This window comes from Loxodonta africana, chromosome 1 (assembly GCF_030014295.1).
Source record: "Loxodonta africana isolate mLoxAfr1 chromosome 1, mLoxAfr1.hap2, whole genome shotgun sequence".
Classification (NCBI taxonomy): domain Eukaryota; kingdom Metazoa; phylum Chordata; class Mammalia; order Proboscidea; family Elephantidae; genus Loxodonta; species Loxodonta africana.
Window position 1 is genome coordinate 45,118,632 of NC_087342.1, and position 24,800 is coordinate 45,143,431.

General features: G+C 41.2%; 1 protein-coding gene across 5 annotated transcripts in view; it reads right to left on the reverse strand.

The window, feature by feature from the left end:
- Positions 1-24,800, reverse strand: part of LYRM4 (LYR motif containing 4) — a 175,566-nt gene that overhangs the window by 52,899 nt on the left and 97,867 nt on the right. Inside the window, exons 3-4 of one of the 5 annotated variants that reach the window (XM_064280032.1) lie at positions 16,789-16,914; positions 1,640-12,784 (exon numbers count right to left, since the gene is read on the reverse strand). The exons of 2 other annotated variants lie outside the window; for them this stretch is intronic. In XM_064280032.1, coding sequence (XP_064136102.1) covers positions 12,767-12,784; positions 16,789-16,914 — 144 coding nt within the window. In that variant the 3' untranslated portion in view covers positions 1,640-12,766. 2 more of the 5 variants (XM_064280048.1, XM_023557651.2) reach the window with 2 other exon arrangements.

Here is a 24,800-nt window from a genome sequence, read left to right on the forward strand (position 1 = left end):
CCAGGAGACTAGGAACAAAGGATTAGTCCCTGGTTGAAGACTCTGGAAAACTCTATGCAATGGGTGTAGGCACCAGGCTGCTCCAGGAGCAAAATGAAGCTGGACATTTACTCAGAAATAATCCATTCCTTTTACCTGCAGAGAACATTGGATTTTAAAATGCCCTTCTTCATTTAAATCAATCCACTTCTAAAGCAGGCAGGGGGTAGGGGTGGGGCTCCTATAGTGTTAGTTGCCCAGGGCCAGGATGTGCCTTAGGGTGTAGCAGACCAAGGTCCACAGCTGGATGCAAGTAAACAGTCCTGGTAGGAGATAAAAAAATAAGAGGTAAGAAGCCAGGTGAGATTAGAACCAGCTGATTCCGGTTTGAGCCCCTGCTGAGAATCTGCATTTCCATTCCAGATACACAGAATCACAGTCCACATTTTAACAAGATCCCCAGGTGATTCATATGTATAACTTCCTGGGAACTCATTAGAAATGCAAATTCTCAGCAGCGGTTCAAACCAGAATGAACCGGTTCAAAGCCCTGGGAGCCAGGCGTTTTCTTAGAATTTTGGAATTCTTATTTTGGAAACACAGTCAACCTGTAGTGATACCCAAAATAATACAGTGTTTCAACAGTTTAATAACTGGTATGGCTGTACTGTGGGGTAGCACTGGGTATCTACTTTGCACTTGACTATTGAGGATTAGGAAAAATCAGGTCTACCATGCCAAAAGGACTGGAGTAGACATTCATCCAAAGAATATATAGAAATGGCCAAGAAGCACATCAAAATATATCCAAAGACATTAGTCATTAGGGAAATGCAAACAAAAACCACAATGAGATACCACTTCACAACGACCAGGATGGTTATTAAAAACAAACAACCACAAAACAGAAAATAACAAACATTGGCAAGAATGTGGAGAAACTGGAAACCTCATACATTGCTGGTGGGAATGTAAGATGGTGCAGCTGCTGTGGAGAACAGTTTGGTGATTCCTCAAAAAGTTAAACATGACCCAGCAATTCTACTTCTAGGAACACACAGAAGAACTGAAAGCAGGGACTCAGACAAATACTTGTACATGCATGTTCATAGCAGCATTATTCACAACAAACAAAAAGTGGAAACAACCCAAGTGTCCTTCAACTGATGAGTGGACAAACAGAATGTGGTGCATACACACAATGGAATATTACTCAGTCATAAAGAGAAATGAAGTTCTCCTACATGCTATGAATGGATGAACCTGGAAACATATATGTCAAGTGAAAGAAGCCAGACACATGTGATTTCATTTATGTGAAACTCAAGTGTAGGCAAACCCACAGGGACAGAAAGCAAGTTAGTAGCTGCCAGGGGCTGGGGGAGGAGGTAATGAGGAGTGACTACTGACAGGTAAAGGTTTCCTTTTGGGGTGAAGCAAATGGTCACGAATAGAGGTGGTGGCTGTATGACATGATGACTGTGTAACTGTCACTGAGCTACACACTCTAAAATGGTTAAAGTGGTAAATTTTAGATCGTGTGTATTTTACCACAATAAAAAAAAATGCCATGCCAAAATTTCTGTATGGCTGTGGCAGGAAAAGAGCTGTGAGCGTTGAATCAGAATGTCACAGCTCCAGTGCTGATGGTGCTACTTACTTCTACTGGGGGTGGGGGTGGGGGTGGGTGTTGGCACTGTGTCTTTATTAGGTCTTAGAGACTGAGATGTAATTTTTTCTAGTAGTTTATTAACCAAATTAAACTATGGCAAAATAATTTGGAGTTGATGAAGTCCCTCTAAGATCAGTATTCACCAGTGTGGTCCATGAACCACTTGTTAAATGCAGGTTCCTGGGTCCCACAAAGTAAACCTACTGTGGCTGAGACAGTTGGTTTTCAACTCCACAGCTGCCCCTCTTTCCCTCCTTCCTTCCCAGCAAAGCCCAGCCTGTTCAGTCCCCTGTAGCCCTCAGGAGAGGCCAGTCCCACTCCAGCCCAATGGCCTCAACCTTGACTAAGCTAAGCCAATCATGGTGGTCTCCATCTTCATGCCTAGTGAACGTCTTAGGCACGATCATGTAACACAACTCTGGCCAATGTGACCAGAGAGGACAGTGGGACAGAGGAGCCCTTCTGGAAAGGTTTCCTCACTTTTAAAGGAAGACACCAGTCTGGGGTTTTCCCTTTCTACTGTAGGGCGTTGTTCTTAACTGGGTGGCAGGTAAGCTTTGCTGTGATGTTTGTGTTTGAGGTAAAAAAAAAAAAAAAATTTTAAAGCAATTTAAACATATATTTATGCTCTACGTGCACTCATCTTATTATCTGAACAAAACAAGGATATGCTGGTTTTTTTTTTTTTTCCTTACTCAGTTTAAGTACTTCTAGGAAGCAAACATGCATAGTCACAGTCCAGCTGATCTAACATTTTGACCTGGATTTTCTCTCCTCCTTGCATATATCGTTAAAGTACCTATAAACCATCAATAAAAAAATCACACAGGATTTGATTTCAAATGTCAGTATCTAGAGGAGTAGATAACTGGGCCCCTGTCCCTGAGAACTTGGGACCAATGTGAGGTTGTGGGGGACAGTGTGGGATGTCAGTGTTCAGAGAATACCCTGCCCCAAGTTAAGCAAAAAAAGTCCTTAGATTTGCTCAATCAGATTTTATATATGCTTGTATGTCCACTTGGTTTATAAACAGGTTCCTTTTAATTGCGGCTTTGAGGAAGACAGGAAACAGATGCAAAAACTGACAAAAAATGTCTAGCGTGGAGAAATGCCTTATTCACCTTCTCTGCAGAGCCTAACTCCCTGAGCTAGCAGTTAACTGGGGGTTCCAGTTAACTGGGTGTCATGGATTGAATTATGTACCCCCAAAAATGTGTGTATCAACTTGGTTAGGCCATGATTCCTAGTATTGTGTGGTTGCCCTCCACTTTGTGATTGTAATTTTATGTTGAGAGGACTAGGGTGGGATTGTAACACCACACTTACTCAGGTCACCTCCTGATCCAAGATAAAGGGAATTTCCCTGGGGTGTGGCTCGTACTACCTTTTATCTCTCAAGAGATAAAAGGTAAGGGAAGCAAGCAGAGAGTTGGGGACCTCATACCACCAAGAAAGCAGTGCCAGGAGCAGAGCAAGTCCTTTGGATGTGGGGTCCCTGCGCCTGAGAAACTCCTCGGCCAGGGGAAGATTGAGGACAAGGGCCTTCCTCCAGAGCTGACAGAGAGAGAAAGCCTTCCCCTGGAGCTGACACCATGGATTTGGACTTGTAAACTACTTTACTGTGAGAAAATAAACTCCTCTTTGTTAAAGCCATCCACTTATGGTATTTCTGTTATGGCAGCACTAGATGACGAAAACACTGGGGGTTAAATTATGCCCTTCTGTTTTACTGCCACCGCTCCCCCCACCCCCTTGATAGTTTGTTAATCTTCCTGGAAGCCTTAGGAGCTCCAGGTCTCATTAATGAGCTGTACTCGTAAGAGATTACTTTTCTTTTGTAAATTAATTGGCAGCTGCAGTTGTGGAGCGGCTTCTTGCGGAGAGAGGGGTTCTGAATGGGGGTGCCAGCTGAAGGGGCTTTTCAGTGATGCTTACATGAAACATGGGGAAAAGGCCTCCTGTCTGCTTTTAGATTCTGCCCAGCTCCTCTGCACCGGGGTCTCTGCCCAGTCTATCTCCTTCCACAATTCCCTCACCTCCACTCACCCATCAGGTCCCTGATAAATGTGACTTTCTCAGAGAAGACATCCTTGACTGGTGTCCCCTGTTATCCTCACAGGCTGCCCTCATTATTTTTTTAGCACAGCTTGTCATGGTATATCCATCTGTGTGCTTATTTGTTAGTGCTTGTTCTCTCTGATTGTAAGATCTATGAGAGCAGGGGCCACATCTGGACCCTTCACCATTCAGTGCCTTGCACTGTGCCTGGGTGGGCACTCAAAACTTATTGAATAGGTGACACAACAGCTAAGCCCTTGGTTGCTAACCACAAGGTTGGTGGTTGGAACCCACCCATTGGCTACGAGGGTGAAAGATCTGCTCCCATTTAAAGATTTCAGCCTAGAAAACCCTATGGGGCAGTTCTACTCTATCCTATCCTATAGGGTCACTGAGTTGGAAGCGACTCTAGTGCAACTAACAAGAACAACAATTTGTTGAGTAAATGGATAAATAAAGGAGAAAGTCTTTAAACGCCCTGAGGCAGCAGATAGCAGCAGTTTAACACATGTCCAAATTCATGTTGCTGTAGTGGTGGGGAGAGCCAGACTCTGAATTTTAATCCTGACCTGCGCATACATTTGGGCCATGGCCTTCAACGGGTCTCTGTGCCTTCTAAATATTCTCAAGTATAAAACATGAATTTAAAGCCAAAAAAACCCAATTAGTTATGAAAAAGTTTTAACTAAAGAAAAATTTTATGATTAGTTGGCAGGTATAACCTTTATCCAGTGAGTGCACACACACACACACATTCTTTACAGCACACACACATGCATACATTCTTTAAAGCACACACACACATTCTTTACAGAACATACACACACATTCTTTACAGCACACACACATTCCTTACAGCACACATACACACATTCCTTACAGCACACACACACACATTCTTTACAGCACACAGACACACGCATTCTTTACAGCACACATACACATTCTTTACAGCACACATACACATTCTTTACAGCACACGCACACATTCTTTACAGCACACATACACACACATTCTTTACAGCACACATACACACACATTCTTTACAGCACACACACATTCCTTACAGCACACATACACACATTCCTTACAGCACACATACACACATTCCTTACAGCACACACACACACATTCTTTACAGCACACAGACACACGCATTCTTTACAGCACACATACACATTCTTTACAGCACACATACACATTCTTTACAGCACACGCACACATTCTTTACAGCACACATACACACACATTCTTTACAGCACACATACACACATTCTTTACAGCACACACACATTCTTTATAGCACACACACACACATTCCTTACAGCATAGACACATTCTTTACAGTACACATACACACACATTCTTTACAGCACACACACACATTCTTTACGGCACACACACTCTTTACAGTACACACACACGCATACATTCCTTACAGCACACAGACACATTCTTTACAGCACACACACACACACACATTTTTACAACACACATACACACACATTCTTTACAGCACACACACACATTCCTTACAGCACAGACACATTCTTTACAGCACACATACACACACACTCTTTACAGCACACATACACACACATTCCTTACAGCACGCATACACACATTCCTTACAGCACACACACACATTCTTTACAGCACACGCACTCTTTACAGCACACACACACGCATACATTCTTTACAGCACACAGACACATTTTTTACAGCACACACACACATTCTTTACAGCACACATACACACACATTCTTTACAGCACACGCACACATTCTTTACAGCACACATACACACACATTCTTTACAGCACAGACACATTCCTTACAGCACACATACACACACATTCTTTACCGCACAGACACATTCCTCACAGCACACACACACATTCTTTACAGCACCTTACAGCACCTAGGAATCAACACTCCCAAAACTGTATCAACAATAATTACTGAAAAGGACAACTTATTTGAAATCATTTTCCACTAATATTTATATGAAAGATAGACAATGAAACAATTGCTAATTAAACATAAATATACATATGAAAATTAACTTGTCATCTATAACATATTTGAAGTATAAAATTTAATGTGGGTTTTGGATTTTTTTCAGAACTCAGGTTTGCATTATTTAATCATCCAGAATAGCTTCTTTAACGAAATTTCATTTTTTGACATAACCCTGGTTTGACATTTTGGAAGTATAAACCTATAATTTCATAGTAGTTATTTCATTTTTAGGACAGCAGAATAACACCACGTTTCAGAGAAATGACTGGGTACTACTTAGCCAATGTAACTTTCTGTTGTAGATATAGTCCTGAGTACTCATTAATAATTCAGCAAAACATTAATATGTGTGATATTTTCCGGTTTTCAAAAATAAAGTGAAACAGGTACTAATGTGGTGGTAATAATGAAATGAGGACTTGAAGAAACCCTGATAGGTAAGAAAAGCATGCTAACAAAGAAGCACCACAACACTGAGGCTTCAGGTGACAGGTCCTGCGATCTGAGACTCGTATTTTACGGCCATCAGCTCACTGCTTCCTACAGGGTCCTGAGAATACAGGTATCGAGGACGGTGTCTGCCTCATTATTCCAGAGGTGCTGAGAATGGGGCAGGGAGACGTGCAGTGGTTTAACCATGGCCAGACAGGCTGTTACAAAGCTGGCACTCAGGCCTTCTTAGACACCTGGTTTCAAAGTCAGAGTTCAAACCACTGGTCCTTATTGCTTCTCGAGAAAGACATTCTCCAAGTGTTTTTTATGGGGAAAAAAATGAATAAATAAAAGAACCAGAAATGACAAATTAACTCTTAGCAGTGTTAGTTATCTAATTTATTTGGCTATTAAATATTCCGGGATAATAAAAACCAATGTAAAAACCTTGGTATGTCTTGTGGAAAAAAATGTAGCCCTCAAGTCCTCTGAGTGCTGTGGAGATCAAGGTACCACTGAGGTCAGAGCTTCAAACAAGCCCTTCCCCTGAGCTATGACTGGAACGATAAAACTGAGATAATGGAAAATCTGGAGCCAATGAACCCCTAAAATTGTAAATAAATATTTAGTAATATAAAAATTAGATCCAGAATTACATTTAAACTCACATATGCAGACACACACATCATCAGCAGGTAAAAGCCATTCTGAAGACTTCTCATTTTACCATACTAGCTCATCACAGTGTGAAGTCTGTCACTCCTATAAATGATTTCCCACGAGTAAAACATTCATCACTTAAAAACAATGTAAAAAAAACTCTAGGTAAAAAAAAAAAAAAGAAGAGCAAATGTTAAAGGCTCAATGTTTACGTATGCACTGATGCAGAAGAGCACAAAGGTTTGCCGCTGGAACCCCTGAGTTCTTGTTCACATTCACAGACACTGGCCCTTGTTTCAGGCTACTGTATCATGGGGTGGTAAGAAGCCAAATGTGCCATAGCCCATCTGTTCCCTGATGAGTATGCAAAGTCCTAATGCATCAGTAATGCTCAATACGCAGGCTTTGGTAGGCAGGTGACTGTTACCGGTGGTGCACCAGGCATACACCATGCAAAGGAACTCTGCTCCCCACCATTATTCTTCCAAGCTCCTAATGGTCTGAAGTTAGTAAGTGAACAAATCGACCATGTTTGCTCTGCTTGCAGTTCTTCTTTTTGGATTCTGATTTTCACTGATTGCAAGCTCTCTTTGCCTTCTCTGTATAACCAAGTCTGGGGGATGCGGGCTCAAGTTCAGCTATGCCATTTACTGGTTGGTGCTTGTGGTTATGTTTTCTAAGTTTGCTTTAGTTCCTTTCTATATAAAATGGGAGATGATAATGGCAACCATTTCACAAGGATGTGAGGACCAAGGTACCCGAAACAGTTTGTAAAACAGTGCCTGGTATATATAGTAAAACCAATAACCAAACCAGGTGCCGTTAGGTAGACTCCTACTTATGGTAATCCATGTGAGTCAGAGTAGACCGGAACTACGTTGGGTTTTCAATGGTTGATTTTTCAGAAGTAGGTTGCCAGGCCTTCTGAGGCACCTGTGGGTGGACTGAACCTCCAACCTTTCAGTTAGCAGTGGAGTACATTAACCATTTGCACCACCCAGGACAATAAAGTGCTAGGGGAACTGATAACAGGGAGATGACTGTCGTTTCCTACATGTGGAAATGATTTAACTCCGAGAAGCCGAATGACCTGCCTGTGGTCACTATGCAAGTACACACAATCCCCAGTTCTCTGGGTCTCGCACACTCCCGTGCTGGTTCCTGAGCATTGACTGGGCTCTGCTGGCACGTGTGTGGTGCCAAAAGTACTTCTCAGGGAAACGTCACCACCTATATAACTAGACCACTCAGGGACACAGGCACAGGAAACAAACACGTCATCTGACCACACATCTGTAAGGTCTCCAGTGCCTGGCATGGCACACTAATCAAGGCTTGAGCGCAGGCTTTCAACCATCTTTCCTCCTTCTCATTTAAAACAAAGATATGCCACTGAATCTTCTTTGGCTGGATGTGGAGGGGCGTCCAGCTGCTGCCCATCCCTTCCCTGGCTGCTCAGCTCTGGTCTGCACCCTTCTGCCTACAGCCCCACCCTGTGAAAGGTCCTGTTTCCTCACTGCTCGAGCTGAGAGCTAGCTAACATGCTAAAGGGGTCTGTTTCAGGTGATGACGAATTAACTGTGTCTTTCTGGAGAAAGCCTTCCTTTTTGGGTCTACTCTGTTAATAAAACAAACAAACAAACAAAAAACCAAACCAAAACAAAAAACCCATTGGCATCAACTCAATTCCAACTCATAGTGACTCTACAGGACAGAGAACTGTCCCATAGGGTTTCTAAGGAATGGCTGGTGGATTCAAATTGTTGACCTTTTGGTTAGCAGCTAAGCGCTTAACCGCTGTACCACCAGGGCTCCACTCTTAATGTCCAGGTAGATTTCCAAGCAAGGTAATAACGTCATCACATGGCAGAGAGGTCCAATGCTCTACTTGCTGCCCTGTATTGATGGACTTGCTGGCAGGTAGAGAAAGATGTAAAGAGCTGATTATATAATAAAAGTATTTAGTAGTTTACTTATCTCCAGATCATCTATGTACAACTAGTGGCATGTCCTTAATAGGCTACTGGAGATCTCTGGGCTCTCAAAGTTTTCTTAGATGATACCATCTCTAGGTTCCACAGTCATCACAACATACTACGTGTCTCAGTTTTATTTCTGTTGAACCTTTGATGATCTTAAACACGACTAAGCCCCCACTCACAGCATGTCTTGTGCCTGCCAGGGTTGGTGGAGAAGCCACACAGTGAGACAATGATTAAAGATCTCAGTAAGACTTGGCAATAAGTAGATGAAGTGTTAGCCAGGGTGCGACCTTGGGCAACTCACTCCATCTTTCCGAGCCTCAATTTCCTTCTCTGAAAAAGAGAGGGCCATCAATAACACTTGTGTCACCTTCCTCATGACTGGTGGAGGCAACATAAAACCACGTGAGAGATAACCCGACACTCTTTGCAAGCATACAGTTTTCAACGGGGGTGCTCATCAAATCTGCCTCCGTAGCCTAAAAAAATACACTTGGCTGTGCGGCCAGAATGGGGAACCACTGTTGTAAAGGACACAACAAATATAAGGAGTTACTGAAATTTCTAGAGCTGTGCACAAATACTTAAATAAAATGACCATATATTCTGTGAATAAAGGAAGACACAAAGATTCTAGTAATTCCAAGAGAGAAAACAGAGGGCCTGTCCCTTAGACGTAGAACATTCCAGATAAAAATGCTAAATTGCGGCAATAAACTCTGAGAACATCCTACACTGGGATACACAAGATACTCTGATTCTAAATTACTGGCTCTTTTCTAAATCCAGTAAAGAAAATTACCTGCTAAATGTTATCATAAATGCTGGGGCTACAGTTTTTATCTAAGTTATAGAACGAAAGAAGAATATAACACCCCCTGTAAATGAGATATTCTAAATCTTCATACTATTAATTTTAATCAGTATCAGCCTGGAACTATTAAATGACTTTCTACTGAACCTCCCCACCCCCAACAAGTAATTATCAGAAATATTGATCTCATTCCCTACATTCAATCTTAAAAGTTCATAAAATATTAGCCTACCAAGTTAACATAAAAATGTAATTTAGTGGAATTAAACACGAGAAGGAGTTTCATATAATACCTGCAAGTTGACTCTCTGTAAGGTTGATTTTTGATACATCAGTCCTCCCCTCAGCCCCCAAGCCCTGGGATGGGGTGGGAATACTCATTTACAAAGGGGATAATGCGACTGACAGAGAATAGCGCGCGGGACCCAAGATTATGTGGGAATAATAGACACAAACTTAGAAACACCTCATTTTATAGATACAAAAATTAGATACACAAAGCTACAGTAACTTACCCCCAATTACATACTTAGTGCCAGAGGTGGCATTAGCATTCAGGTCCCTTCACTCTAGGTATGGGACTTTATCCTTTTCCAAATTATTCCACCACCAATAACAGAAATTCAGTGCCTCTTTATCCCTCCCTGGTAAACAGTAGTAAGCTTTTGTCTCTATGTATTTGCCAGATCTGGAACTTTTTATATGTCCCTCTACCAGGATGGCTGGCTGAATGGATAGATGGAACAGTGATACCGAAACACTGCTTCTCTTCTGTATAAAACCCATTGCCAACTGAGTCCATTCTGCCTCATAGAGACCCTATAGGACAGAGCAGAACTGTCCCATAGGGTTTCCAAGGAATGGGTGGTGGATTTGAACTGGTTAGCAGCTGTCATGGGTTGAACTGTGTCCCCCAAAAATATGTGTTTCAATTTGGCTAGGCCATGATTCCTAGTATTGTGTGACTGTCCACCATTTTATCATCTGATGTGATTTTCCTGTGTGTTGTAAATCCTGTCTCTATAATGTTGATGAGATGGGATTAGCAGCATTATGTTAATAAGACAGGGCTCAATTTACCAGATTGGATTGTGTCTTGAGCCAATCTTTTTTGAGATATACAAGAGAGAAGCCAGCAGAAAGACATAGGGACCTCATACCACCAAGAAAGCAGCACTGGGAGCAGAGGGCATCCTCTTTGGACCCGAGGTTCCTACATAGAGAAGCTCCTAGTCCAGGGGAAGACTGATGTCAAGGACCTTCCTCCAGAGCCGAGAGAGAGAGAAGGCCTTCCCCTGGAGCTGCTGCCCTGAATTTGGACTTGTAGCCTACTGGACTGTGAGAAAGTAAATTTCTCTTTGTTAAAGCCATTCACTTGTGGTATTTCTATTATAGCAGCACTAGGTAACTAAGCAGCTAAGCTCTTAACCACTGCACTGCCTACCACTAAGCTGATTACTAATAATACTAGAGAAACACAGGACTGGCTTTCTGACTCCATCTTAAAAAAAACAAAACAAACCATTGCTGTCGAGTCCATTTTGACTCACAGTGACCCTATAGGACAGACTGGAGCTGACCCATATAGGGTTTCCAAGGCTGTAATCTCTATGGATGCAGACTGCCACATTTTTCTCCTATGGAGCAGACCACTGACCTTTCAGTTAGCAGATGAGCACCTAACCACTGAGCCACCAAGGCACCTTTTTATTCCATCTTTACTAGACTAATAATAAATTTCTCAGTTACCAAGATTACATACACAGAACGGAAATTACTGATGCTGAAAAATGCTGTCATCTTCAATAACTGAGTTTCAACAGCTGTGAGGCTTATATGATGGGGGTAGTCATGCAAACATATGGCATTTAATGAGCTTGCACATTTGTATCACGATGTCATGGAACTACCAGAAAACTGGGATTCTAGTACTGGCTCTGCCGCTACCTTGTTTTATAGCTGTGGTACTGTTTTCTCAGCAGCACAATGTGGGTAATAGTCTGTCCTATCCATCTTGAAGGCTAAAGTGATAATTTATAGGACAGTGCTTAGAAAAGTGTGAAGCAAAGCAAAGGTCTTTGGTATTTTATAGCTCTCAGGATTGTGTGTGTTTTCCAAAGTATTAGACACTATCCTTGTGAGGTATCAACTGATTTCTAAGAAAAAAAGTGCAGAGAAAAGGCTTGAGATATCTCTGGAAGCAGGATGGACAAACCAGCCATTTGTATTTCACAGAGTTTCCCAGAGGTTTCCAGGCAAATGTATTATCTTGGTTATTCAATAGGGATTTCATTAGGACCCTATCATCTGTCCTCTAGAATGTTTGCCAAAACAGGAGGCAAAGATAAAGAACCACTTCAATAACCCCTTATCAAACCCAAGATAAGGAAACTAACATACATTGTCAGCCCTGAAGAGAAAGACTGTGCCCCAAAGACACAGCCTAAACTCAAGATGAAAGGAGTCATACCCACAGATTGGCTGAGAGGCTGCCTCTGTAGCACACAAGCTTCAGAGGGAAAGCCACGTAACCTGGTCACAGCAGAATGCTCCTGGGGGAGGTGCTTGAACCATAGCACCTCCAATGGTCCAGCCTCCAAGATGGTCTGGGGCAGGAATTCTGTCCAGAAGAGGGGTGGGTGCGCCATACTAAAATGACAGAAGCAATCTTTTGAAGCACAGAGAGACACCCAGTCCACTGGTGGCAGAAACAATGTTGTTGTTAGTTGTCTTCCAGTCAATCCCAACTCATGGTGACCCCACGTGTGCAAAGCAGAACTGCTCAGCAGGATTTTCAAGGCTGTGACCTGTCAGAAGCAAATCATGAGGCCTGTCTTCTGAGGCACCGCTGGGTGGGTTTGGACTGCCAACCTTGCTGCTAGTAGTTGAGCCCTTAACTGTACCACCTGGAGGAGGAAAGCAAGGAGGAGCAGCGAAGTCCAGGGAAAGGAGCATGTGGGCTGACAGCCATCCTGAAGGCCTTCCAGTTTCTGTGAGGCAGGAGACTTGAGCTGCTGGGGCTCCTCCCTGAGATGCCTCATTTCTCTCTAGCATTTTGAATTTTGCTGCCGAATCTGAGTACAGATGCTAAGTCCACATTCCAGGGTTTCCCCTTAAACTCAGATAAACAGCACCGAGGAGCAAGTTCAGTGAGTTTGTGACCTCTGCAAAATGAAGGGGACAGTAGTGGTTTAGGGGTAGAATCCTCACCTTCCATGTGGTTCCAAGTTTGATTCCTGGCCAGTGCACCTCATGTGCAGCCCCCACCCGTCTGTCACTGGAGCCTTGTGTGTTGTTATGGCGCTGAAAAGGTTTTTGTGGAACTTCCAGACTAAGACAGACTAGGAAGAAAGGCCTGGTAATCTACAACTGAGAATCAGCCAATGAAAACCCTATGGATCAGAATGGTCCCATCTTGTGCATGGTGTCATCATGAGTAGCAGCTGCCTCAATGGCAGCTAAAAGCAGCAACAAAGAAGACAGAAAAAAAAAAAACACTCTCTCGTTCTTTTAAAATTATATGTGTATTTGCTTGTTTACAACCAGATGTTGAGTGAAATCTTTAATATGGAAAATTATCTCTCCTAAATCATCAAGAATACTGTAACACAGCAGAAGTTAGAACTTGATGCCCACATTTTATATTATGACTGATAATTCCACTTAAAAATAAACATTTAGATGAATAAGAACCTAGTTCTCCACTAACGACAATGATGCAGTACTCTGATAATTGGTACTTTATTACCAGGCTCAGACTGCAATTTCTTTTATCTGTGAAGGTAAATACATAGCAACCATTTCTCACATGATTATATATTCACAACCAATTAACATTAAAGTGTTTAACTACAGCTGTTGCTATGAGCTCAGTAAACAGGAGACAGCTAAATAGTGCCTAAAGTTCAAAAACAAGGAAGAAAAGAATCCAGAAATTTTATGTTTACGATAGCATGTGTTAGCTAAAGAAGAAATCCTGCAGGTTACTTTAAAACAGGAACACAGCAGAATCCCTGGTGGTGGCATTTAGGAGTGAGCCCTGGCTTCCATTTCACCTGGCTTAATAATGAAAACAGGAACGAGTGTGCCAATTTCTCAAAGATCAACATATTAGTCCATTTACGCAAGGGCCAGGAGAGGCTGTGCCTTTTTTTCTTATAAAACAGATTGTTTGTTCTTGCTTCAAATGAATGCATCTAGAGGGGTAACATCAGTTGAATTAAAATCAAGCCTGGAGGTGGGAACTGAGGTGACAACGCTGAGCTGCTCACACAGTCCCCAGCTCTGCTGCCATCCACCAGGGGTTTCCTGGGGAGAAGATAGAGGCCTCTGCGAGGGTCAGGGCAGGACTGAACTCCAAGGCAACACCAAAGTGAAGCACGACCACCCTGTGTACTACTGGGGCAGAGGAAGAAAGACAGAAAAAAAAAAAAAAACAAAGAGCAGAGGGAAGAAGGAAAAAAATAGTTCCCACACCCAAAAGTTACATACTTACATATATTTGTATGTATTATGTATGCACATCCATATTAGTCTTGTGTGTATGTGTGTATGTGAGTATTTATGTATACACGTATTTATACATGCGTGTATATTTATGTGTACATGCATGTGTGTATTTATGTACGTGTGCATAGGCGTTTGGATGTATTTATGTACTATGCACATACATATGTATTTACACAGATTAAAGAGTAACAAATAAGTTTTTCAAAGTATTTCAAGAACCATACGCAAATCTAGACAAGAAAGCCTTTGGCAGGTACTCTCAGCAATGAAAATTTGCACAGAACATGTCACCAGCCTGCCTTAACAACACTGTTCTTTATCAAAGCCCTTGCCACAGAGTAAGATAAATGGGCTACATGGCAGGCTCCTTCCTCTAGTCTGCAGCTGTTGAGGTTTCGTCTGTCAAGTGGAAGACTGAATTAGCCACTACCTTTGCTTTTACAAGTTGGAGAGTCAAATCAGGAGGAAACAAAGATTTCTTTCCCGATGTTCCCCTCCCCAGGTCCTCATTTCCTCATCTATGGCTCTCTGGCCCTAAGCCAGCATCCTTTCCTGGATGTTCTGTCTTTTCTCCTCCTGAAATCCCCTCTCTTTTAGACTTCAGCCACGGAGGGTCTTTTCAGTGAAGTAGCCGTCCAGGTGACCACCCCTGGAAGTTAAGCGCCCAGCTACTAACCGAAAGGTTGGCAATTTGAACCCACCAGCCGCTCTGTGGGAGAAAAATGTGGCAACCTGCTTCCCTAAAGACTGCAGTCTTGGAAACCGTATGGGGCAGTTCTACCTGTCCTACATCAGTAGGAACTGACTCAATGGCAACAGGTTGATCCACAGGACTGTGGTTCTCGACCAAGTCAGGAAACGCAAAGGCATACCCCACGATGCCCGGCTTAGGGCAGCCTTCGCTGACTTTCCTTCTTCTGCCTCCAAGCCAACTATAAATGAAAGTACTCTAAAAATATTAAAGGGAGCAAAACGAAATCCCCGTAATGGTTGATTCTCATATTAACAGTACAGACAGCTACAGTCTAACCTCTCCGGACTTCAACTTTCCTTTTCCTATTAGAACAGATTGCCTGGTCTTTTCTCCCATGGAGCAGCTGGTGGGTTCAAACAGCTAATCTTTTGGTTAGCAGCCAAGCACTTAACCACGGAACCACCTGGACTCAAGACAGTATGTATGATACATCTAGAACTAAAATAAGACATTGTTAATTAATATAATAATAAAAGTATTCCAGATTATGAGTCATGGTGTATAAATTTAGATCTTTTATTAAATAACAATATTCTAATCCAGTTTTCTGGTGAATGAAAGACTATGCTAAGGATAAGAATCAGGGTGTGGGTTGTAGATTATAAATTTTACTTTGCATTTACTCTTTGGGTGGCAGAATAGACAGATAAAGGAAGAGAAGAAATACAAGATACAGAAAAAAGCTATTAGCCAAGAGATAAATCAGTAGCATTTACCTTTATATTTTATTTTAGACTTTTGTATTGTCCTCAAACTGTTGTATATGATCTTTTTTTCTCCAACATATTACCATCTTAAATAGATTATTAGATAAGTATAAAATTACTAGTTGTCAGCATTTGGAACAAATTATGAAATCAATTAAAGCAGTATAGCACAAAATATTAAAGTACAGTACAATCCATTATTTTTTGTTACTGAAGAGGAAAGTATATAAGATTTTAATCCCTGATGAAAGCAGCTACAAAAGACTGTGTGAATTATGTAAAAATCTTAGTGGCACAGTGTATTTGTATTCACGATGGCATTTAAAACATAAAAATTAAAAAAGCTATGACCACCATGTTTCTCATCGGAAAAAGCCACCAGAGCTTTGTCCTTTCATAGAATTGACATACTAGAGCTACAATCACGAATTCTTAGCCAGTGTAGAGGGGCTGTGGGGGAGACAGCAGATGCATGAGCCACGCAGGCCTTCTGGTTTATACCAGTTCTCTCCGTTGTCATCTTCACTGAGGGGGTCACAGGGTATTAGGAAAGGAGGGAAAGAGTTTTCTTCATAAAACCTGTGAGCATATTCTTAAAAAAACAGTTTGGCCACTTCCTGTAGTCATTCCCAAGAGTCATCATACTTCTTGAAGATTAACTATAAAATTACCCTATTTCCCCAAACAAATCAACACAGATTATGTAGCTTACGGTGGCTTCTCTTCAGGGCAGTCATGGTGAGTGCATTTTAGCTGTGACACGACTCATGCCAGCCTGGCTCACCACTTCGACTGCCACCAGGACCACCCCCAGGCCAATGCAATCAACCTCTGAGTGTATACCACAGCTCTCCAGGTGATTCTAACCAAGCAGTATATATTACAATAGGATGTTTAATTTTGCCTCTGTGTCCATTTCACCATTAATTCCTCAGCTTTTAAAATTTTCCAGGCAGGGTATACAACAGGCCTCCTTACTTCACCCATCTCTGCCTCTCACCTGTCCCTTCATTGTGTCCCTAAGGATAACATTCCCAGTCGTGAGACTGGGTCAGGGATGAGATCTAGATAGCTCAGAGACTGGGCTATGTGTGCACGTGCGTGCTTTATGGTGTGTGTGTGTGTGTGTGTTCAAGTTGAGAGGGGGAGAGGGAGGGAAGGCGGGAGGCAGGCAGGGAGGCAAGATCTGTTTACTCACATTTAACGGAAAGGCTAAATATTTTTTTAGGGTTAGAAGTATGTGTGAAACCATCTGGTGTTTCCCGCGGTTGCAGCCTTTAGATTCTTCATGTTTACATGTCCACGGCATCAAAACAGCATGCACCTAAACCAGTTATATATTTAAAGGATATTGTGTTTTAATGTAGCCACACAATACTGATGTTTCACAAGCATACTATTTTAGAATGCCAGTAGTAAAGAAGTATTTGAATAACATACATATTGTCTTGCTAAAAATTAAGGGGAACAAACAAAAAAAAAAAAAACAAAAAAGGAACCCTCATATGTTAATTGGCCATCTGGATATCACCTTTTGTGAAGTGAAAGTTCAAGTCTTTTGCCCATTTTTAAAATTTGATCTTTAGTCTTTAAAAATTTGATCTGTAGGACTTCTTTCTATATTCTGGACACAAGTCTTTTTCAGGTACCTTCTGTCATTCTTCTCTTTCATCCTCTTAAAAATGGGGCTCTTGACATTATACTATTAATATGGTCTGATGTATTCATTTTTTTATGGGCCACACTTTTTGTGTCCCGTTTAAGAAATTTTTGCCTTCTCCAAGGTAATGAAAATGTTCTCCTCTAAAACTTTATGGTCTTACCTACTACATTTAAAGCTACCATCCATTTGGAATTGATTTTTATGTTCGGTGTGAGGAAGGGGTCAAGATGCTTTCTCCCCTGAATCAGCTAAACACCAGTTACTGAAAAGACCACCCCTTTCCCATCACATGCAATGCCACTTTTGTCACAAATCAGGCGGCTGTGTATGAGTGGGTCTCTTTCTGGGCTCTATTCTGTTCTAGTGGTCACTTTGTTTACCCTGCCCAATGCCACATTGCCTAGAGCTGAGCTGTAGTAAGTAAGTAAGTATAAGTATCCCAGCTTTCTTCTTCTTCTTTAAGATTGCCTGGGCTATTCTTGACCCTTTTCATTTCCATGTGAACTTTAGAATGTGCTTCTCATTTTCTGCAAAAAAAAAATTGCTAGTAATTTGGCTGGTGCTGCATTAAATCTATAGATTAATTTGGGGAATACTGACATCTTTAAAATATCGACTATTTCAATTTATAAGCACAGAATATCCCACCATTTATAAATACAATCAGTCATTAGGGATTCAAATTAAAACCACCATGTGATACTATTACACATCTGCTCAAGTGATTAAATGAAAAATGACAGAATGTATCAAGTACTGGAAAGGAAGTGGAACAAATGGAACATATGCTGCTGATGGGAATGCAAAGTAGCGCATCTACTCTGGAAAACTGCTTGCCTTCTAAAGCTGAGCATACACATGCCCTATGACCCAGCAACTCCATTCCTAGAATCACCGTTCATTAAAAGACAAGAACCAGAATGTTCACACTAGCACTACCCACAAACTACAAACTACTCAAATGCCCATCAGGAGTTGTTGGCTGCTGTTGGCTTGGACCCCACTCATGGTGACCCCATGAGCCTTGCATAAGGTAACAAACACTGGCTAGTCCTGGGCCATCCCTATAACCATTTGTGGATTGTAGTGATCCATAGGGTTTTCACTGGCCAACTGTTGGAAGTGGATCACCAAGCCTTTCTTCCTAGTCCATCAGCAGTAGAAAGGATAAAGAAATTGTGGCTCATTCACACAATGAAAAAATCTATAGCACCGATAATGAACCATCTACACATACAGGCAATATAATATGGACAACTCTCACGAACAACAGGCAGGCTCCATTTACACAGTGCACAAAAAGAGGACCTGCTCTATGAGATTCCACCCAATCTATGGGAAAGCCAATCTCTGTTGGAGAGCAGGACAGTGGTCACCCTTGGTGGGGCAGTGACTGCAGGGAAGTATCAGGGGCTTCTGGGGTGCTGGCGGCATTCTCTTTCTTGATAGAGCTTCTGGGTACACGTCTTGAGTTTGTAAAAATTCACTGAGCTGTACTCTTAATGATATCACACTGTTCTGTATAGATATTACGTTTTAACATGAAGTTTTGTTTTTTTTTTTTTGAGGAAGTTATAATTGGGCTTTTCATTTTAAAACTGAGTCATTTGGGAAAAATCTTCCCACCCCACCCTCCCAAGGGAGCATTTATATGACCAATAATCTAAAAGAAATTCTTACAAACAAAAAAAAAGTAAACTACTAGAACAAAACCAGGAAATTTTATGTCCCATGGAAGTTTTCAAAATTGGAAATTAGCTGAACAGTTTAAACACAGTACATTCAGAGATTATATCTTTAAGCCAAGCATGCTGAACTCTTGTAAATATCTAATGAGAAACATTTTCATTACCCTATTTTTCAGATGAGAAAATGGAGAAACAGAGTATGAGACACTACCAGTTTCAATGAGTTTGTCTTAGTTTTCCATTCCAATCATCATTTCATTATTCCTGGCTGTTATAACGATCTATCAATAGGTCTACTGTGAGCACAGTATATATCTGTATTATTTCTCTAGGAAACAAAGCATCATGAAAAGGCACAGAATCTTTAAAAAGATCTCCTTTCAGCCATCTTTCTGGAGATCAGTTCTGTTAGCCTCTGGTTGTCCCAATATTTTTCTTTAGTGTCAGTACAAAGCTAACCAGTGGATGCAATTACAGAATTCCAGGAGATTCATTTTTAGATATGACACAACCCAATTTCATAGTAAACATGTAACAAATGGTAGTTTATCTCCTTTCAACTTATTTCTAGAAAATTCACATCACATTTGTATAATCCAGTAAGTGAAACTAAGAATTATGGGAAAAGCTGAGATTATTTAACAAAACCACTACACTGAAATAAGGCTCGATGGATAAATTTAGTGTTTTATCAAAATTATATTTATAATTCAAATTTTAATAAAAATAACAAAAAGCCTTGGAACAGAAGAAAATAAATTCTCACATAAAAGAATACAATTGCTATGAAAGAGCTATCTGAAGACTCCTTTGTACTGTGTGTTTATCCTGGCTTTTGTAATGCAGTTAAACAAAGAGAATTTTTTAAAGGAATACATTACAAAAACCATCAGCACACAGAGATCTGTGGTAGTGTTGAAAGCCACCCATGAAAAAACTTTTTCTTAAAACTAGATAAAATATTTAGATGTTTCACTTTGAGCAGCACAGAAGCTACCCAATATAATCATATTATGGTCTAAACAGTAAACTCTGAGAGTATTCAGTTATTGTTTTAAAATGCCATGCCGTGTGATAACCTGGCCCAGGTTTTAAATGCAGTCACTGACTTTTTTTTCAAGCTGTTCTAGTATCTAATTGATTTTAGGGTGGGGAAGTAAGTGGAGGCGAAAATGTTGTAGTACCTAACTAATCCTTTTCCTGTTTGTCCCTGTTTGCTCTAGGGAACCGGGCAGAGGGTACAAGAGAGAAAAACAAATCACGCTGCCCCACACCTGTGCCGGGACGCAAGCTACCAGTACCACCACCAGATGATGCTAAAGCAAAACACTGGTCTGAGTCTCATTCGCTTGTTTTTGGAGACAGGAGGAAAGTGACAAATAACTGGCTGTAGATGGGGAGGAATGAAATACTCATTTTTAAAAGCTTAGTTGGATGGATACATGAGTGAATATTTGGACTATTTACACTTGAATGAATAAATGTTGACTTTATTTTGAGAACTTGATAATGTTCTTTGGATATTATTAGTCATGTTCAGGGAGGCAAAGACACTTCCCCAAACAAAATCCAAAGTAAACCACACCAGAGCAGAAGCATGCAGCTGGGAGTTGCTGGCTTTTCAGGAAGAAGCGGAAGGGCACTAACACTTACAGAGCCTCCTGTATACAGGGCCCTCCCTCTCGTTCTCACCTGTGTGTGCAGAAGGAAAGGGCAGTGCTCAGTGTGTAGGTATAAAACTTACTAACCCACAAAAACCACGTTACTAAGACATCCTGTCCCCTCTTTCCTGTACCATTAGAGTTTTTTCAAATGTTTCTAATGTGATACATATGGATGTAATAAGATTTATCATTTTAGCGTGTTTTACAGGTACACTTCAGTGACATTAATTATGTTCATGTTGTTCAATCATCATTGTTCCCAAACGTTTCCATCACCCTTAACGTAAGCTCAGTGCCCTCTAAGCAATGAGTTCCCCTTTCCCCTTCCCTCTTGCACACTCACCCCTGGTAACCACTAATAAACTTTTGTTTCTATAACTTTGCCTACTCTAGAGATTTCATATAGATGGGATCATACAATATTTGCCCTTTTGTGACTGACTTATTTCATTCAGCATAATGTTTTTAAGGTTCACACATATTTTAGCATGTATCATGACATCATTTCTCTTTCTGGCAGAGTAATACTCCACTATAAGTATGCACCAAATTTTGTTTATTCATTCGTCTGCTGACAAACATTTACGTATACCATTAGAATCTGACAAGAAGGACTAACTACCCTGGGGAAGTGATTATTTCAAGATGGTGCCATAAGTGGACATGCGATCACTTGCTTTTTAATGCTGGTAGTAATTAAAAACAATGGTTGTGGTAAGCCCAATGAAGCCAATTTTTGAGGCATTTTTTGAGCGATTTCAGAAATGGCAGGTCAAAACAAATTGCTCACACAGTCCATAGGCATACTCAGGTATGTCTTGCCTTCTTCAAAAGTCATATCCCAATGACTCCATTTAAAAAAAAATTATAAATCGAAGCGTATTTTAAATAAACCAGGAGTAATTATGCTTGATTTAAAAAAAATCACAGTGACTCTTTCTATAATCATTCTTCATTATTTTGTAAATCTGAATTTTGTGGGCTGATAAAATATTTTGAATTCCTGAATAAAGGCAAAGAAGGCTTTTGGTATGTGTCCAATTTGCTTCTCCTCTCAGCTGATCTTCCTAAAGCACTACTACTCTCACCATGCACTCCAGTACTTCCCTACTGCCTTCTAGCCGTACTTGCACTGCCCAGCCCGCCCAACCTCTGTTGGTTGGAGGTCTTTGGCTCAGTGGGCGTATACACCTTTTTCTATCATTTCAAACATTTTTTTCTTCTTTTTTATTGTTTTCATTCTCGTTTGAATCTAGGAATTTTTTTATTCCATCTTTGCTCTCTTCTATTACGCAGTGGCTTTTAAGCAGGGTGCTATTCAGTTTCCATGTAATTGATTTTTTTTTCCTTGCTCTTCCTGTTGCTAATTTCTACTTTGATGACGTTGTGATCAGAGAATATGCTTTGTATTATCTCTCTGTTCTGGATTTTGTTGAGAGTTGCTTTGTGCCCTAAGCTGTGGTCTACTCTGGTGAACATTCCACGTGCGTCGGAAAATAATGTGTACTTTGCAGCTGTTGGGTAAAGCATTCTATATATGTCTATGATCAAACAATTTTAATTAAAAAAATCTCAAATTATTGTTTTTATTGTAAGATGAACATATGCTCAAGGAAAAATATTTGAAAACAAAATGAAAAGTCTCCTTCTTGTTCTTCCCTCTGTTCCCCTTCCCAGAGGTAACCACTGTTCGCAGCTCTCATGCCAGAAAACGTCTTGTTCTATGCCTGCACACACACACAGAAGCACAGTCACGGATCCAGGCCACTTGTGCTTTGACTTCCCCCATAGACTCATTCCTCCACATTCGGCCCTACAGGTTGCCTCTCCTTGCTAACACATTCCTGCAACACTAACCATCCACTGCCATGTATCTGCCTTTTCTTAAAGCTCGTTTCTATTTTCCAACTAGCTTCATCTCCTTTAGCCCCTTTTAACAGTATCTCCTCTTATATCTATAACTGCACTTAGCGCAGCAATTTAATTATAGAACACCTGTCCAATGAATGTCTTCACATGCTCTGAATTACAAGCACAGATTGCTTTCCTTTGTCTGCTGCCCTGGAAGAGGTATTTTACACACAAACAATGCAGAATCAGATATTCCTTAGCAGCCTGCTCTTCCCTAAGAGGAAGAGCCTGTTTATTTGGGTTATTAGTCGCTGGGCTCTGATCCAGAAATGCGTTTCTGGAGAAATGCACCACATTTTATTTTTGGCTATGAATGGGGGATATACCTTTGTTGCTATTGCTGTTTGCTTGTTTGAAATACTTGGCTCTTCTGGTAAAAAACAGCAATGGATAGAAAATAATAGATAATTGCATCTTGTATCATGTTATTGGGAGGAGACAAAACAGCAACAACAAAAAGCCCCACAAAAACCCACCTTGTATCACAAAGCACATTAGAGTTCCAAGACTAATGGCGCCATGTCAAGGGACATAGGAACTGGGCTCCCAATGGCCAATGTGAGGCAAGTTGAGCTTCAAAAGGAACAATGACAGTAATGGATAATAATGCTTTGAATCAAAAGGAATCCATGAGTCTACTCCATGAATGATACTCAAAAACTGGAGGGGGGCGGGAACAGGGTAGGAGAAGGAAAAAAAAAAGCTGTTCTTTCTAGACAAATGTCAGCTGGTTGGAAAATCACCTTCTGCAACCATTTGTGTGATAATTAAGCCAGGCACTGTCATCAATGGATGTTAAAACCTGGGAGAAATGCTGCTGCAGAGGAGGATGCTCGCTAGGTCTCAAATGTCACTAGTTACAAGGAAGGAAAAGGAGAGATCAAACTTAGCTTCACCAGTCGTGGGACAAACTCAGTGTGGGCCTCCTGATGTGAGCAAATGGGAGGTCTAAAAATCACCCACAAAGTATTCTGGTTGGAAATGTTTCACCCAAATCTAAGCATGGGATAATGACATGAATCCAGACTACAGGTTGATACACAAGACAACTGGCTGGGCCCTTCAAAAATAAAATGTTACAAAAGACAAAAACATGGAGAGATGGTCCAGATTGAATGGGACTAAAGAGACATGATAACCAAGGACGACCAATGTGTTGATCCTGAATTGGGGGGTGGGGGTGGGGGGAGAGTGATGAAGAAACTTAAAGGACATTTTTGAAACCAATGGAGAAACACATATTGGATTGTCTATTAGATAAGATTACTGCATCAGTGATAAATGTCTTGAGAGTGATATTGGTATTATGATTATGTAGGAGAATGTGCTTCTTAGGAGATGCATGCTGCAGAATTTAGGGATAAAGCGTCATGATATGTGCAGCTCACTCTCAAAATATTCAGGAAAACAGAGACTGAGGGGGAGAGTGACAGTGATGAAGAAAGAGGGAGGAGAACAAGAGCATACACCAGTGAGTAGGCAAAGTGGGTGAGTTAACAATGGGCGCGTTGCGTGAAGGGCAGATGGTGTTCATTATTCTATTTTTCAACTGTTTTCTATTCTTGAGAAATTTGACAATAAGAAATTAGGAAAAAAAGACCAGTGTACTTTTGGTTCTCTCTTACTTGGACCCTGAACCTTATTGCTTACATGGGAGCAGTCACAGAGATAGGCTGTTCATGCTGGGATTCAGTGGGGAGGGAAAACTGGTCAGAAGAGAGACCTGAGAAGCCGACTGACACAAAGAACAAAAGGCTTCAGCAGAGCTTGTCAGGCACCCGTGAACATCCTCAAGCAGGTATGTCTTTTAGAAACAGGTAGTAACTACAAGGCTTTGAGTGGCACAGTCAACACTACAGATAAATGTGTGGAACTGAGCAGGAAACACACAGTAAAACCTGCAAAAGCCGGAAACTGTGTAAGGTGGAAAGCTGTCAGAGAAGAAAAACTCAAATATTTTCCACTAAAACAAGCAATAGTAAAGTGGTAAGACTGCACCCTGTCGTAGGTGGAAAGCTTGCGAGACCCAGAAAAACAAGGCAGTCCCATGGAGTTCTGAAGGTTACACAGTAAAATATGAAATCCCCTTGGTTGCCTGCACAGTAAATCTGACCACCCCTCCCATGGCTTCCTGCCACTCCTAGGTAAATTTAAGCTCCTCAGCACACCCAGGGCCCTGCCCACCTTAGTGGACTCGCCATTCTCTCTCTACTGCCCCATCCTCCAGCTTGGCCAAACTATGGCAGCTCCCAGGATGCTCTAACCCTCTCTGTGCCTTTTCAGG